Source organism: Drosophila bipectinata, chromosome 3R (genome assembly GCF_030179905.1).
Source record: "Drosophila bipectinata strain 14024-0381.07 chromosome 3R, DbipHiC1v2, whole genome shotgun sequence".
In the NCBI taxonomy this organism is placed as follows: Eukaryota; Metazoa; Arthropoda; class Insecta; order Diptera; family Drosophilidae; genus Drosophila; species Drosophila bipectinata.
In genome coordinates, this window is record NC_091739.1 from 5,338,669 (window position 1) to 5,353,246 (window position 14,578).

The 14,578-nt window shown below is 41.5% G+C and overlaps 1 protein-coding gene across 1 annotated transcript; it reads right to left on the minus strand.

The window, feature by feature from the left end:
* Positions 1-334: 334 nt before the first annotated feature.
* On the minus strand, positions 335-1,108 carry LOC108127429 (seminase). Its single transcript, XM_017244482.3, has one exon. The coding sequence runs from the start codon at positions 1,106-1,108 to the stop codon at positions 335-337; it is 774 nt and encodes a 257-aa protein (XP_017099971.3).
* Between the last annotated feature and the right edge of the window lie 13,470 nt (positions 1,109-14,578).

The following is a 14,578-nucleotide window of genomic DNA, read 5'->3' on the forward strand; positions in this document are numbered from 1 at the left end:
AACAGAAGATAGCACGTGAGTGGAAGGTGCAAAGAGCCAAACATTCTACATTCTACAAAGTATCTGAATCTTTTCATGTATCAAGAGGCGTAGATACGTAAAGTAAAATGTTAAAATTTTACAAAACATATTTTTTGAAGAACTGAGTATGAAATAAAATGTTATTTACAACGGAAGTTAGTTTTATCTATTATGTTTTGGATCCTTTTTTGTTACAATATTTTATATGGATCTATTTTAGTTTTTAACAAATTCGTTTTTTAACAATTATGATAATTGAATTTTATGAATAATAAATATGAATATTTTAGTTAAAATTTTGGTTGTATTTTTATTAGTTGCCCATAAGGGCCATAGTATTTCTAATAAAGTCAGCATAGTAGCGTACGCTCATGTAAACATCGGGCTTCTTGCTTTGGCCGCACTCCCAGGTCCATGTGCTAACGCCGCACACCTCTTTCCGGAACATCAGCGGTCCGCCGGAGTCACCATCGCAGATGGTTCGTTTCTTAAAGGCACCAGCGCAGATAATATTCGGCGGCATGGCCCTTCCGATCCTACGTTCACATTCCTTCTTAGCCATAATAGGCACTTTTATGGTGCGGAGACTGTTCGTAGCACCTGAGGGTCGTCCATTCTTGCCCCAACCCGCTACGGTAACAAACTCATGCGGGAAAATTTGCGAGGAGCAGATCAAGGCATAGCCTATATATTTGCTTTTCATCGGGTATTGAACCTTTGCCACAGCAATGTCGCCGATGAAGTCCTTCTTGCTGAATTGAGGATGCTGTCGCACCTGGATAAGTTGGTTCTTCCTGGTCAATGTTCGTGAAATCACCTCATCCGATCTCCCGGCCACGGCGTGAAAGTCTTTCTGCAAACTGTTCTCGAAGCAATGAGCCGCGGTTATGAAATGTCGTGGTGACAGTAGAGTTCCCGTGCAAACCAGATTATCTTTTCTAAAAACTTGTACAGCAAAGCCGCCGAGTATTCCGTTTTTAATTTCCTCACCCCCGTAGATTCTGGGCTGTATCCTGGGAGCTGAAGTCTCGTCTATTTCGTTGAATGCTGTAAGGGAGCTGGGAGCTGAAGTGCCATTTTTTCTCATCCCAGTGTTTGTTGGAAAGGATGTTAAAAACAGCAACGAAGACAGAAAAAACCAAATTATTTGCATTGTGTTGAAATTTCTTAAACAGTATAAGACTTAAGATGGCAAATACCTGAATACTTATTGCATTATAAATACAGAAATTGATTCGTTTCTTCAAATTCTACTGAGAGCGTAGATATCTCATTTAATTTTTCTCATACTTTCTTTTTTTATATTATGAGACTTTCCGAGTTACTATTAAATATATGTATGTATTATTTCTATGAAGGAGATTACATTAATTTTACTATTTTTACTTATTTTTATTTTTTTATGATTCATGAGTGACAAAATAGCGATATGATAAACCGCTCTGCGAAGTAAAAGGTAAAAGGATCGCCCAAGGAGATTACATTAATTTTACTATTTTTACTTATTTAAATTTTTTTATGATTCATGAGTGACAAAATAGCGATATGATAAACCGCTCTGCGAAGTAAAAGGATCGCCCATTCTGATTTAGATTCAGACTGTTTTTCTAAACCAATAGAATACAGATTTGAGAAACACACAAATGGGAATTACATATAAAGTTTTTCTGATATCTGAAATATATCTTTAATATCTCATAAAAAAATATAATTATACTTATTTTGAACCCTGCTCAATTTTGAAGGAATTTTTAGCGTGAAACTTTTAAAATGCATTGCTGAATTGTTACAGTAGTGTGTCTGAAATGTTTCACAAAATACTTTAAAATGTAAAGGCGGGCAATTATAATTTTCTGAAATGATTCTGCAATAAAACTACAAAAGATTTTAATGAAAAGATTCGGAAAAGGATTCTGCATGATTTCCCGCATGGTGGAGTAATTGTTTTTAAATGCTTCAGAAATGTATCAAACAATTGCTTTGCCAATTGCAATTTTCATGTAATTTTTCATAAAATTGTTTGAATAAAATAATTACTTAAGAAGAAAACAAACACATGTTTAATTTGTAATTTTTAATTTTATTCTGAAAATTAAATCTGTGAAAAGTGCCCTAAAACAGAAAAGGAAAGTTTAGTCAGTGCTTAGTTTGTAACGAATCCTTATAGGAATTCAAACAAAAAGTTTTTTTACTGGCCAATGGGGTTGAGGCCGTGACAGCGGCGTCTTCAAGTCGATTACGCGCCAAGTTTTCTGTGTGAGTGGAAAATTTAACCCATTTCCTTTGAGGATTCCCATTGGTCTTTTTGTGAAATCGCGGCACGTTTTGTTGCCAGTACATTTGCGGTTATGTGCTTATTGCAACACACATACACTTCCATATGCACAGACAGAAGGATATTTATGTGTGTGTGCGTGCGGCTCTTGCCAAATTGTCGATTTTATTATTTGTGTTTATATGATTTTTCAGCTGTTCTGCATTTTAAAGTGCGACTGTGTGCGAAGGGATAGAGGGAAATAGACATATAGGAGTAGAAAAGGACGGAAAGAGGGGGGCAGGAAGCCCAAAAAGATGCGAGGCGCGTCTTCAGCCTCATTTCTTATTATAATGTGAAAAATATCCTTTTACAAATTCAAAACGTTGAAATGTGCGATTTCTTTTGTTGCCGTTTTTAACTGCCATATATAGAGATTTCCCTCTGCCCGTATGTGCGTGTGTGTGTTTGTTTATATATGACCCGCGTGTATTGTTCCGGTTCTAAGGATATCCGGATCACGTCCGCTTTTTTCACACACGGAAATATTTTGCATGTAGTTTTCGGATCTACTACGCCAGCTCATCAAGATATCCATCATTCGGTATTGGAGTATTTGGCGCATCATTGGGTGGCAATTTCCTAACATTTTCGTCTGCTAACTCATCCTTGTCAATGATTGAAGAAGGCCCTATAAATTGGTATTTCAGTCAACTGGCGCAGCTCTCGATGGTACTCTGGTATTTGGCTTCAAAAAGGACTCCGAACAGGCACTTGAAATCCCAGAGTTTCCAATTTACCACAAAAAAGACCACAAACTTGAACTTTTTAACGGATTTAGAAATAGTGTTCTTGTATAATGAATATTTTTAAAGCCTTTGTTGTTCTTTGTAAATTTATACATTCTAATAATATTTTATATTACCTGAACTGTTAATCTGGTTACAAATATATAAATATTATTTTTTCCTCATTGATTAAAAAACATAAAGCGAATTAAGTTTTTCTTTATTGATTTCAACGCCATGAACATTAGTAGCGCTACCCTTTTTTACCCAGAAATAAATACATTTCGATTGCCTATTTGTTGATGTTTTTACAGCGTTTTTTGTGGACATCATAAATAAAAAAAAGTAAATCCAACTGCGGAAAAGCCATTGCAGCGTAGCTTTTATTAGTTTAGTTTTTGAAATTAAACGTATTTGCATGTCAGGCTGTCACACACATGAATTTCGTTTCAAATAAAAAACTTTAGCATTTTGCATCGAGCGATGGTGTGTGGGGGGCATGGTGTGTGTTTGGGGTGTGGCTGGTTGATGTATTTTTTGCAGTTGGGAAATGTTATAATATTGTTGCATGATGCCTTTGGTGTCTTTTGTCGACGGTTTGGTAATAGTTGTTGTTGATTTGCTTGGCTTTTGCCTGCTGCCACTGCCGAGTGTACAATTTAATTGCTTTTTCGGTTTTTGTTTGCCCCAAACGTACATACATGTATGTACATCCATATATTCATGGTTGTATGTATTGGAATATGATGGAACTGGCTGTCGTCTAACAATTTTTAGAAATTGTGGAACCAAAAGAAAATCCAGTTGAAATTTCACGCCCCAGTCGAGCGGGAAAAAAAAGGGATGAGGCTGGGAGAGCTTCACGTCAGCTACAATATTTTGCTTTTAACTTAAAATCCAGAGTTTAATTGTCACTCGATTCAGATGTGTGTGCACACAAAGAAATAATCAAATTTGCTCCAAATTGTCAATATCAATAGTAGCTATCAGATAGATTTGTATCTTTCAATATTGACTAAATGGATATGAGAATATGCCTATTGGGAAATATTAAATTAAATCGAATTTAATGCAAATATTCATGGATAATAATGTGTGCTTTTATCCTATATTTTATACTCTTGTTAGAACTATTTTCAATAACTTAGTTAATGATTTCTTCGAGTGCTTGCCACTCGCCCTTCGACTGTGACTGGTGTCAACGGAAACCGTCGCAGTGTTTGTTAGTTGGCTGCCATCGAAATTCCGGATTCAACAGCAAAGTAACCAAAATGCAATTGTTTTGCAATTGGCATTTTGACCACAGCCTGACGACACCCCATATGGTGGTCGGCGAGTGGCAATACCAGGCACTGTAAATTGAGAAAAACTAAATATGCACAGACATGCCTGGAAGTGTGTGTGTGAAGTCTGCGTAATTTAGTTAGCATTTCAAATGTTTTGTCCATTGCAGGCGCCGGCTTTAGGCGCAGGACATTTTCTGTCGATATGCCCAAAAATTCTTAATTGAAAATGAATTTGGTTTTGCCAAAGTGCTGGCCGAATCTTTTTTTTCTTTTTGGGGTTTTTTGGTTCGTTGTTTTGCTTTTTACTAATTCGGATTGTTTTGTGTTTTATCTGAATGTGATGGTCGCCCTGAAGGAGTGGAGAGGGTGTTTTCGTTTCTTTTTTTCTTTCTTTTTTGGATAGGGATGTGTGGCACTATTGGCTGACATTTGCATATTTTTCCAAGCCTGCAGCCGAATGCTGTTATCCTTTGGCACAGCTGTGCTGGTGTTTACTTAGTGTCGCTGAATCCGTATCTGAATCTGAACTGGTCGTGAGGCACGAGTGTGCTTTCCCAATGCCCCTTTTCCACTTTCCACCCAAGTGGGGAAAGCAGCACGAGCATAGGCAAATACAAAAATTCTAGTCTACATATTTGAATTCGACAATGAACGAGGCAAATGCCTCTGTTCAGTCTCTGAATTTGATGAATGTAGGAATAGCCATTGCATCGAGCCATTCTCACACTCCACAGTCTTTAGTTATATGCACTGAGAGATATTGATACATATATTTAAAGGTGTTAAAGATTTTATTAAGAGGACTTATAATTTTTCTATAATGTCCTCAAATATTAAAATCTGACCTTTATCCAAATGCCCTGTCAGTTTCCCTCAGTGTTCTAACATTTGTTGTGCATAGAATAGATGGGTGGCCAGATATATAGATGGACATATGGACTGTGTGGAGGCTTCATCTGGCTGTTGGCCATATTTGCCGTTATGCATGCAAATTGCACTAATGAGCATCACAAAATTTTGCATAGACAAATGCCTGGGAATCCTGGAGTCGGGGTGAAGCAGATGCAGATATGTATACTCACAGATGCATCTGCATCTGCAGCCCCTGAGTTTGTTTAAAAGGTTTCGGTTTCGGTGTCGGGGTTGGTGTGGAGCCCTTAAAATGAGTTCGACCCCCTCTAGCCCCTCTAAAAACAACCTCCAACAAGACCGCAAAAGTTGCCCCAGTGGCCAGCTGGAGGGCAGTTTTCACGCACGGTTTCTCCAGTTCACGGAACTGTGACAGCTTTTTTGCTTTTGCCACAGAATCTGCAGCTGGAGCTGCCATTTTTGCTCATTAGAGTAAATGCACTTAATTAGAGCATGCTAGCCCCAAGGGGCTTCACAATAAAAAAACAAAAATAGAGCAAAAAACTAAATAAGGACGAGGAGCTGGGCCAACGGCTATGATTACACCATTCTTAATAACAAAGATGGAAACAACTTTGGGGGAAAGGGTCCTGCTCCGGGTTGAGAAAAAAACAATGCAGTTTACACTTTAAATGAGTGCAAATAAATAAATGGCTAAGCAAAATGCGACAAATGGCTGGGAAATGGCAAAAATGGCTTACAAAGTTGCGCAATTTTAGTGGCCACTCTCCACTTTCCGCTGACCAGTAATTTGTGTGCGACAGGACCTTATTTTGCATTTCCCGGGAATTGTTGTTGGACATCATTAGCGCTCGGGTATAGTAGTGTGTGGTTCCGGTAGATAAAGGATACTGAGAGAAATTTTTGAATAAAAGTGTTATTACAATAATATTTATATTGTTATTATTATTATTTACTAGGTAATATGTTTGGCTTTTTAGAATTTAGTTTCTGTTTATAAAAACTTTGTATAATATTATAGTACCATTTATAAAAAAAAATTGTATTTTTCATAGTAGAAAAAAGTATTTTGATTTAATTAATATTCCTTGATTATTACAATAAAAACCACCATTTATTTTATCCTTACTTTAAGGCCAAGACTTTCAGGCCTTGATTGCAATGGCGTTTCACTTTGTTGGGGTCATTAAAACGCATTAAAATTGATTGCAATGGGCAGGGTTCTTTATGACGAGTCAACTTACTCACATACATACATGGCATGCACAAGGATCGCAGCAGGAGGCTGCTTCGAAATCAGTGAGTATGAACCAGATTTCAGACAAAGGCATCCTTCGAGGTCCCTGGTCACTAACTGCACCAGCAACTCCTCGTCTGTCGAGGGGGGGAAAAGGAAAAGTGCTTCGGGCATTGCCAAAGTCAAATGGTGCAATGTGCGAGGGGAAATTGTTTGCCTCTTGCTTGTCTTTGTCGTTTAATTAACTAAAAAATTGCTTTTTTAAATAGTTTCCAGCCAGAAACTCAGCCAGAGACGAGGCTGAGGGCGGAGGGCGAAGGACCATGGGTCCCTGGGAACTAAAAGAGAGGCAACTGGGAGGGCGGGTCTCTATTAAAGAAACGCTTGAATAATTTCAGCCTTAGGCCAGTGGGGAGCAGCCATTGGAATATTATGCTTGCCATTTGCTTTGACGCTCGCTTTTAGCTTATTAGATGCTCTGTGTCTCTACAGGCGCCATCAAACACCGGCCTCCCCCAGCTACTCAGCTACCCAGCCTCTCAGCCCCACCCAACCTTACACCCCCACTAGTCGTTATGCAATATTTATTAAAGTGAAATAAAACACTGAGTTGCGCCCCGACTTCCCTTGTTGATTGCTTAAATATTCTCTTTTGGTTACCTCTCAGAGCGTGCCATTTTTTTCACACATCCCACCTGAGCTGTTGCACCTCTCGCTCTTTTCCATACACCCGCCATCTCGCCATCCCACTCCCACTCCCACTGCCAAGTAGTTGTAATCCAGCGCATATCTCCATTAAATATTCGCAATGTAAATACATAAATACTTGAGTAAGATGCTTAACCGGCATACACACTCGCTCACCCACACACACAGGCACGCATTCCGTTGCCTAGCTTAGCGTAGGCTTTGTCCTTCCTTCCGCCTCCGCCTCCACCTCCGCCGCTCCTACTCCTTGTTGTGTTGGAATCTACTTAGCATTAGTGCATGTACTCGGGCTTTGTATTAATTTAACCGAACAGACAAGGGCCGAGGGGGAGAGGCGAGGGGTGCCAATTCTAGGGCTTCTGATTTTCCGGTTGCTGGAGCACCGCCAGCCCAGGCGGGAGCATCGTTGGCCTAAGTGGCGGAGTGAAGCTTTGAGCCGATTGAGGCCATGTCGAGTGAGGCGAACAATAATTACATCTCAGTTTTCGAGGATAATTTGGAGGAGCGATTTCATCTGCATTATACAATTATTAGATAGTTTTTAAAGTATTATTTATTATTAGTCACCGAATGGTAACTTTGTAAGCTTTCGACCTAATTAGGCCAACGGCAGGTGCTTGTCTTAATTGCAGGGGCCTTCAGACTCACCCTCCGACCCGTGACGGCGCGGCTGAAGGATCCGTACTTGGCCTATAAATAAATATATTTCCAGCAATTTCCGCCGCAGTGCTGGGGCGTGCCCACTTGGCACCGCTGTAATGAAGTGCCCCAATACACCTGTACAGTCTTCACCATGCATACCCGCTCTCACCTATGACGTGTACAAATTGCGTCACTGTAACTTCTCATTTTGGCCATTATTTTGTTGGCCGACCGCCGCCGCGCGCCGTTCGCTGCACTAAGTATTATTATTTCTTTTTTTTCCTCTTCTGCACTGTTCTGGCCGGCTTTTCCTCTTTTAACGACTTTGGCCGGGGTGGCTGGCAAAACGCAAATTTTTCGGTGCATAAATTAAAATGCAAATCCTCCGCATGGAAAATCCCCCTGTAATTAACATACATTAGCACGAGGAAATGCAAAACTTTTCTTGCCATTCCTTTTTCGCCGTTCTTCTCTTCTATATGTATACTTACATTTTTTTGTTTTAATTTTTGCTCTTGGCTTTCAGGGAAAGTCCTGCCAGCGCGCCTATGTATGTGTTTGTGTGTATATTTTCGTTAATTTCTGGACAATGACAGTTAGGTGGGGCTCTCTGTAGGTCTCAGTGCGCTAATATAAAAATACAGCCCAGCAGGCCAGAGTTCGCCGCTCGCAAAGGACCTTTCATGCATGTGCAGCAGTTGTTGCTGTTGTGTTTGTATTTGGTATGTAAAATGAGCAACACACACACATCGGGACATGGGGACGTTAACGTAATGCACATAAGGTTGGTGTACTCGTACTCGTATAATGAGTAAATTACACAATCAGCCCAGTCCATTTTGGGCCAGATCCTGCGCCTCACTTGACTCTCGTTGGCCTTTTCATTTTTCGTCTCTGTTTTGGTTATCCCTTCTCCCATTTTGAGCCTTTTTTTGTGTCTTTTGCCTGTTTTAATTTGCAGCTCGCTTTTTTTTGTGCTTGAAATTTTTCCACATGGAAAATTATTTGATTTATTTCCACTTGGACACACTGGCACTGCAATAAATCTTCGTTCAATATGCCATACTAGCACAGCGGGCTGGGGCCTTCTCACACACATACACATGCGACTCGGTGTCCAAGGACATGCGGCCATTTTGTGCGTGTGTGTGTATGTGTGTGTGCTCACGCAGTTGAGAACTGAAATTTTATTTAGTGTTTAGTGCGCCTCCTCTGACAGCTGCATGCAACAACAATTGGGAAACTTCTGCACAAGAATTCAGTTGGCCAAAAAAGTACAATAACAACGAGCTGCGACGGCAACCACAGTAATGCCTTCCATTTTCTTCTGGCGAAATTCGGGCCACATTTTCAGCAACTTGCATCTGCACTGAAAGAAATTATCCATAATATTGGCTTTAAAACAAAGGCTAAGTTCTGTATAGATAACGCTGTTTTTGCAGTGTAGAATATCAAAAAGGAGGCGGGTGTTTGGGTCAGTCGGTGATGGGTACGAGTTATGCTTTTGAGGCTGCGGCTGCGACTGCGGCTCTGGCGTCACCAAAAGCTGCCCAGACGTGCTGGCAGGTCTATAAAATGAAACTTTATTACACATCACACTCAGCCACTCACACACACTAACACAGAGAGAAGGGCACAGCCATTTTGCAACGTAATTGAATTGTTTCAGGCTTCCTTCCGGCAACACATGCAAGGGTCAAAGATGAACCTCGAGCAGTGGCTGGAAATGGCAAGGGTTAAGGAGTCTGTGCATTACTGGGGAATTTCACACATGCCACTCCCCCTAACCGCCCTCATTGGGGCTCCTTTTTTTGGTGTGTGTTTTAACCACTCGTCTTCATTTGCCTGCCACCAAAAATTTGCCTATGCCTCTGTTCATTTGATTTTTTCCACCCTCGGCTCCTTGGCTGTGTTTCGACTATTCTTGGTTTGGCAGTTTAATGAAATTTTACTATTATGAACAGGCCCATTAAAGTTTATTATGGGACCGCCTATACGTGGCCGTATGTGCAGTCGAGAGTCCTTGGGTTGTTTGCTTGGGACCATGGTGTTTTGTCCCAGGTTAACCGCTGAAAGTTAGTGCATAGCTCAAGGCATTGGGGTGCAGGCCCCATTAAAAGAATATCTGAGAATCATTTGACCATGAGCTCAAAGGAATTCCCAGCTGCAGGGGTGTCAGGCTGGCAGGCCGGCAGGCTGGGCCGATGCTTTTGAAGTGGGTTGTAAAACAAGCGCGTTGAAGCATTAAAATAAATACAAATTAAAATATTTCCCTCCAACATACATACAGTGTGTGAGTCTGCCAGTGCGTTGCAGGACAGAACAGAAATTGTTCGAATGAAATGGCTCGGAAATGTTTCTGTGTGGCTGCTGAAGTAGTTGACGTTCAGAATTAAAACATTTGATACTGTGCTTCTGTGCTGGAATTCCTTTTTGCCAGTACCTGAGTGAAATGCTTTTGTTAATGAATAATATTATATTTCTGCAGGTTTATCAAGGATTTAAAGAGCCAAAAATTTAAGAGAGTTCTATTCCAACTTTTTCAGGTAAGAGCTCATGAATCATTTATGCGATAAGGCCTCACTGGGGATCTACATCAAATATGCCACAAAACCAATGTTAAATACGCATAGAAATTAATGTTTTAATTTCACGCTCAAGTTGGCATTTAATATTTTGATTTAGGACAGGTTTGGGGTAGCTTTGTTTACTTATCTCAGCCTCAGATGGACTAGATTGGTTGAAACAGAGTGACAGCTAAGCCGAAACTTGGTCTTATCGAAGCAACAAATCATAGCAATACGACGAGTTTAGCAGGAACTCCTGACACGATATTTCTGATGAGTTGCCAATGAGAACCACAGGAAAGTGGCAAGATAGGCAAACAGTTGCGTAATGAGAAAAGGACAGGTCCTCCAATGCACTTGAAAAATTAATGTTTAACTAGGAAGAGTCTATTCAAATAAAATAAGGAAATATAGTGAATAAAGTTAAGATACAAGGTTAGTAAAATGTATTTTTAATGAATTTTATTTATGTAAAATTTTTGTCATTTTTAAAGTGTAATTTTTCATGAAATGATTACAAGTTGCACAACCACACAATATCAGAGCTTCCACCCCACCCCAGCCCAAGCCCCAACCCAAACCCAAACTCATATCCATACCCATGGCCATTTCCATCTCCGTTTCCACTCCACCACAATCATGGGGGTGTGGCGGGATATTCAAACCTGTGACCCCTTCGGCGCTCGTCCTGGCCTCTTTGGTTCTTGGGCTCCTTTGGTTCCTTTGGCACGTCTCTGAAGTTGAGTTGAGTTTCATTTTGCCTTTTGTTGCGCTCGACTTGAGCACAAATACCGGAAATTGTTGTCAAGATAATTATTGTTATTTGTTTTTCAACAGGGAGCACAAAATGATCCAACAACAAGACGGGGGTCCTGCTGGCCTCCTGCAACGCCTTATGTGCTGCCCTTGCCTGCTCCCAGCGCCACTTGAGTCCTTTGGCTTGTGTTTTGGGTATGTTCATCAATCTGGCAAAAACATCAAAATTCGCCAGCACTTGGTGGTAGAAGCTGGGGGAAAGTGGCAGTCGGGCGGGGTATCCTTGGCCAGGACAACGTGCAATTTGCGGTTTTCCGACGGCCAGTGATAGCGGCCCAAGGGCGTCCGGGTGTAACTGGGCTCCGGTTCGTTGGGACTTGCGGTGGCATCAAACTTTAAGAGTTGATGGAAGTACTTGAACGGGCAACTGATTAAAATTTGAACACTTGATTGATTCTGAATCCCGGCGAGTGCACCACAGCTACAGTTTCGAGCTACTAGTCCTCGAAAATGTAATAACCGAGGCAAAAATATTTACCTTTTGGCAACCGGAGCATGCCGGCAAAGAGGAAAACAGGCAGGACTCTGGACTCTGCAGTTTGCCCCTCTCAGGCATCGAAGTGTTGTCCTTGCGGCGCACTTAAGATGGAGTTTCGTTTACATGCTCCAGAGCTCCACAGCTCCACGGCCCAAAGCCCCAAGCCCCATACAGTGGCTGTTGTCAATCACAAAGCCAGTGAGACACCATGCCCGTACCACCACCATTCGATTCCGCCCATCCACGAAGCCTTTGTATCTCCGGAGTGCACTTGACATTTGATGTCATTTGATGAGTGGATGATAGGTTGGCAAAATGAGCCTGTGCCAGAACCTGTGTGCAGGGCCGATAGCAGATCCCATACCGAAACTTTTACGGTTTTTAATTAACCTTCCGTTTACGGCCCTACATGACGTATACGTATTCCCAGGAAAACATACGGTCCCAGCACGAACATCAAGATTGCTGACACAATTGGCCGGGTTTTTGGGCAACGAAAAACTTTAGTAATTAGCAAAAGGAGTTAACTGATTTTGCACGGCTAACTGCAAATGAAGCATATACCCAACTTCATGAAAAAAACCATGCCAAGACATGGAAAGTAATGGGGACCCAAGCAAAAGTCACAGTAAACTGAAAACGGAAAACAGAAAACAGCGTTTAGCGCACTGCGGAGGATCGCCACTAGCGATGTCTAGATGAAAATATAACGGAATTAAATTAATTACAATCATTATCGCCCCGCGAACACCTGGACTTCCCTAGCCCTTTCACCCCTTAGATAATTTCGCTTCATTAGCGACACACACACACACACCGAGTTATAGTCGCAGGATCCTGTTTGCAGGACCAAAGGCAATAAAGTTAATTTGTTCCTGCTTTTGGCAATCTTATAACTACCTGGCTTTGTTTGTGGCTGCACCGACTCGAAAGTAATTAAATCTAGATGTTTGATGCAGTTCTGCTGAAAAATGAACCTCGATCCGGGGCATGTATCTTTGAATTCATATTTCATTTGCCAAAAGGACAAAATTCGATTGGCTTTGGGGCCAGGTGTCCTTTCCATTTTTCATACTTCTGCTGCGTCCGGGCTACTAAAAATTATTATTTGTTGTTTAATTAAAACTGCAAATGTCATTGCTGGACAAAAATCCAGGACAAACGGCTCTCGCATTGCCGGAGGCCAGGATCCGAAGACAAAGATGCCAGGACAAAAGCCAAATTGCTAAGCAAACACGCAGCGCCTGTGGCCCTGACAGTTTTCGGTTTTTCGGAAGAGTTGTAAATAAATATTTATGACCAGCAGCAATGGAATTAATCGCTTGCATGTAAAAGACAATTGTAATTTACTGATAATAAATATTAGATGTCCTGGCTCCGATACCGATCCGAGGGCTTAGCACCAGCTTGAGCTGGCACGGTATGCTCTTGGCCCGAAATACACACTATTTCCATATATTTGCTGATATGTTTGTATACATTTGGTTCACTAATTACGAGCTGCATTATGCATAAACTACAGCCGGTCGCATAAATCAAGTAAAAAGTTGTTTTGCCATTCCCATTCCCAATCCCATTCCGCATTTCCCATTTCCCAATCTCAAAACCCATTGCCACCTGCATTTGTTTCGGCCATGTTTTTCGTTGCATTTGCCGGCCGTGTGTTTGCTATTAATTAAGTTGGAAATAGCTACACGCAAAAGCACTCTTAGGCGACTATTTTTAGCCGGCGAAAAGCAATTAAAATGGCTCACTTGCATACCAAATGGTCACAGCGACAAAAAAAAAAAGAAAAATCGAGGTGCCAGAGTGGTCCGGGTGCCTGCCTAATGGCCGCCCAAACAGTTGTACCTTGTTATCGACGAGGGCGAAATGTGTTAAATGCCGGCCACGCCCCTTCAAAAACAGAAAAACTTACAAAAAAACAAACACACATACACACACACTCATTTAAAAGGAGGCCCAGGAAGCGGGCTGCAGTGCTTCACGCTTAATTTACAAAGCTCATGCAAAAGCAAGCGGTGCACGGGGCGTATGCGCAATTCATTCGACGGTGTTCCTGTGATATGTATTTTTTCAAAATATTTGCACGCACTCTCCCGAGTGTGTGTGTGTTTGCCCTTAAATACGGCAATTTTAATTACGGTGTAATTAGCGACACGAAATGCTCCCAATAAGGAAAAGCGTGAAAAACTGGGGAAATGGAAGAGGGCGTGCTGCACAAATTACACGACAATGTATTCAAATCAAACACTGTCTGCCAGAAGGGCGACATTATGTGGGCACAGACAGACGTTGGTTAAATAAAAAGGAGTTCCAGGGTGCGAGTCGCTTAAGGCGAGATTAAGGGGGAAAAAATAATAAGGAAGCTGGAGAGGTTCAGCGGAAAAATGCACTCGAAATACCCTTTCAAGGCGGGGAGGCCCTTATAAATTTAAAGTATTTATCAATCTATTTATTTTTTTAAAGGACTTTAGATTAGAAAGAAACTAGATGTATTTAAATTTAAAATTCCTATTTGTAAAAAGTCTTAAATGAATCACTAGCCATTCAGTCAACTCCGGCAAACAAAGCCTTCAGTGAAGCGTGCTATCTTGCGTCCTCCCACTCACATCACAGGGTCCTGGTCCGGGGCGTTGCGACAATCTGCTGAATCTCGAGTACTTTGGCATGTCATTCGCATTTTAGAGCGGCTAAGCTCCAGTGATAAGCAGCGAAATTAGATTGAATGAAGGTGCAGCAGCACCAGGATGGAAAGGCAGGACGGCAACGGGTCGACCAGGGGTTGAGTGAGGTTAACAAGCATCCTGACTTGTTGTTGTCACAATTGGCAGGGCAGGACACGCCGCGTAGCCACCCTCGCACACAGAAACCCGAAAGGAGGCAAAAGTCGCAACCCTCGACGCGTCTG

What these genes read in the sequence shown, in the direction of transcription:
- LOC108127429 (XM_017244482.3), bottom strand. Translation starts at nt 1,108, where the DNA reads ATGAGAAAAAATGGCACTTCAGCTCCCAGCTCCCTTACAGCATTCAAC.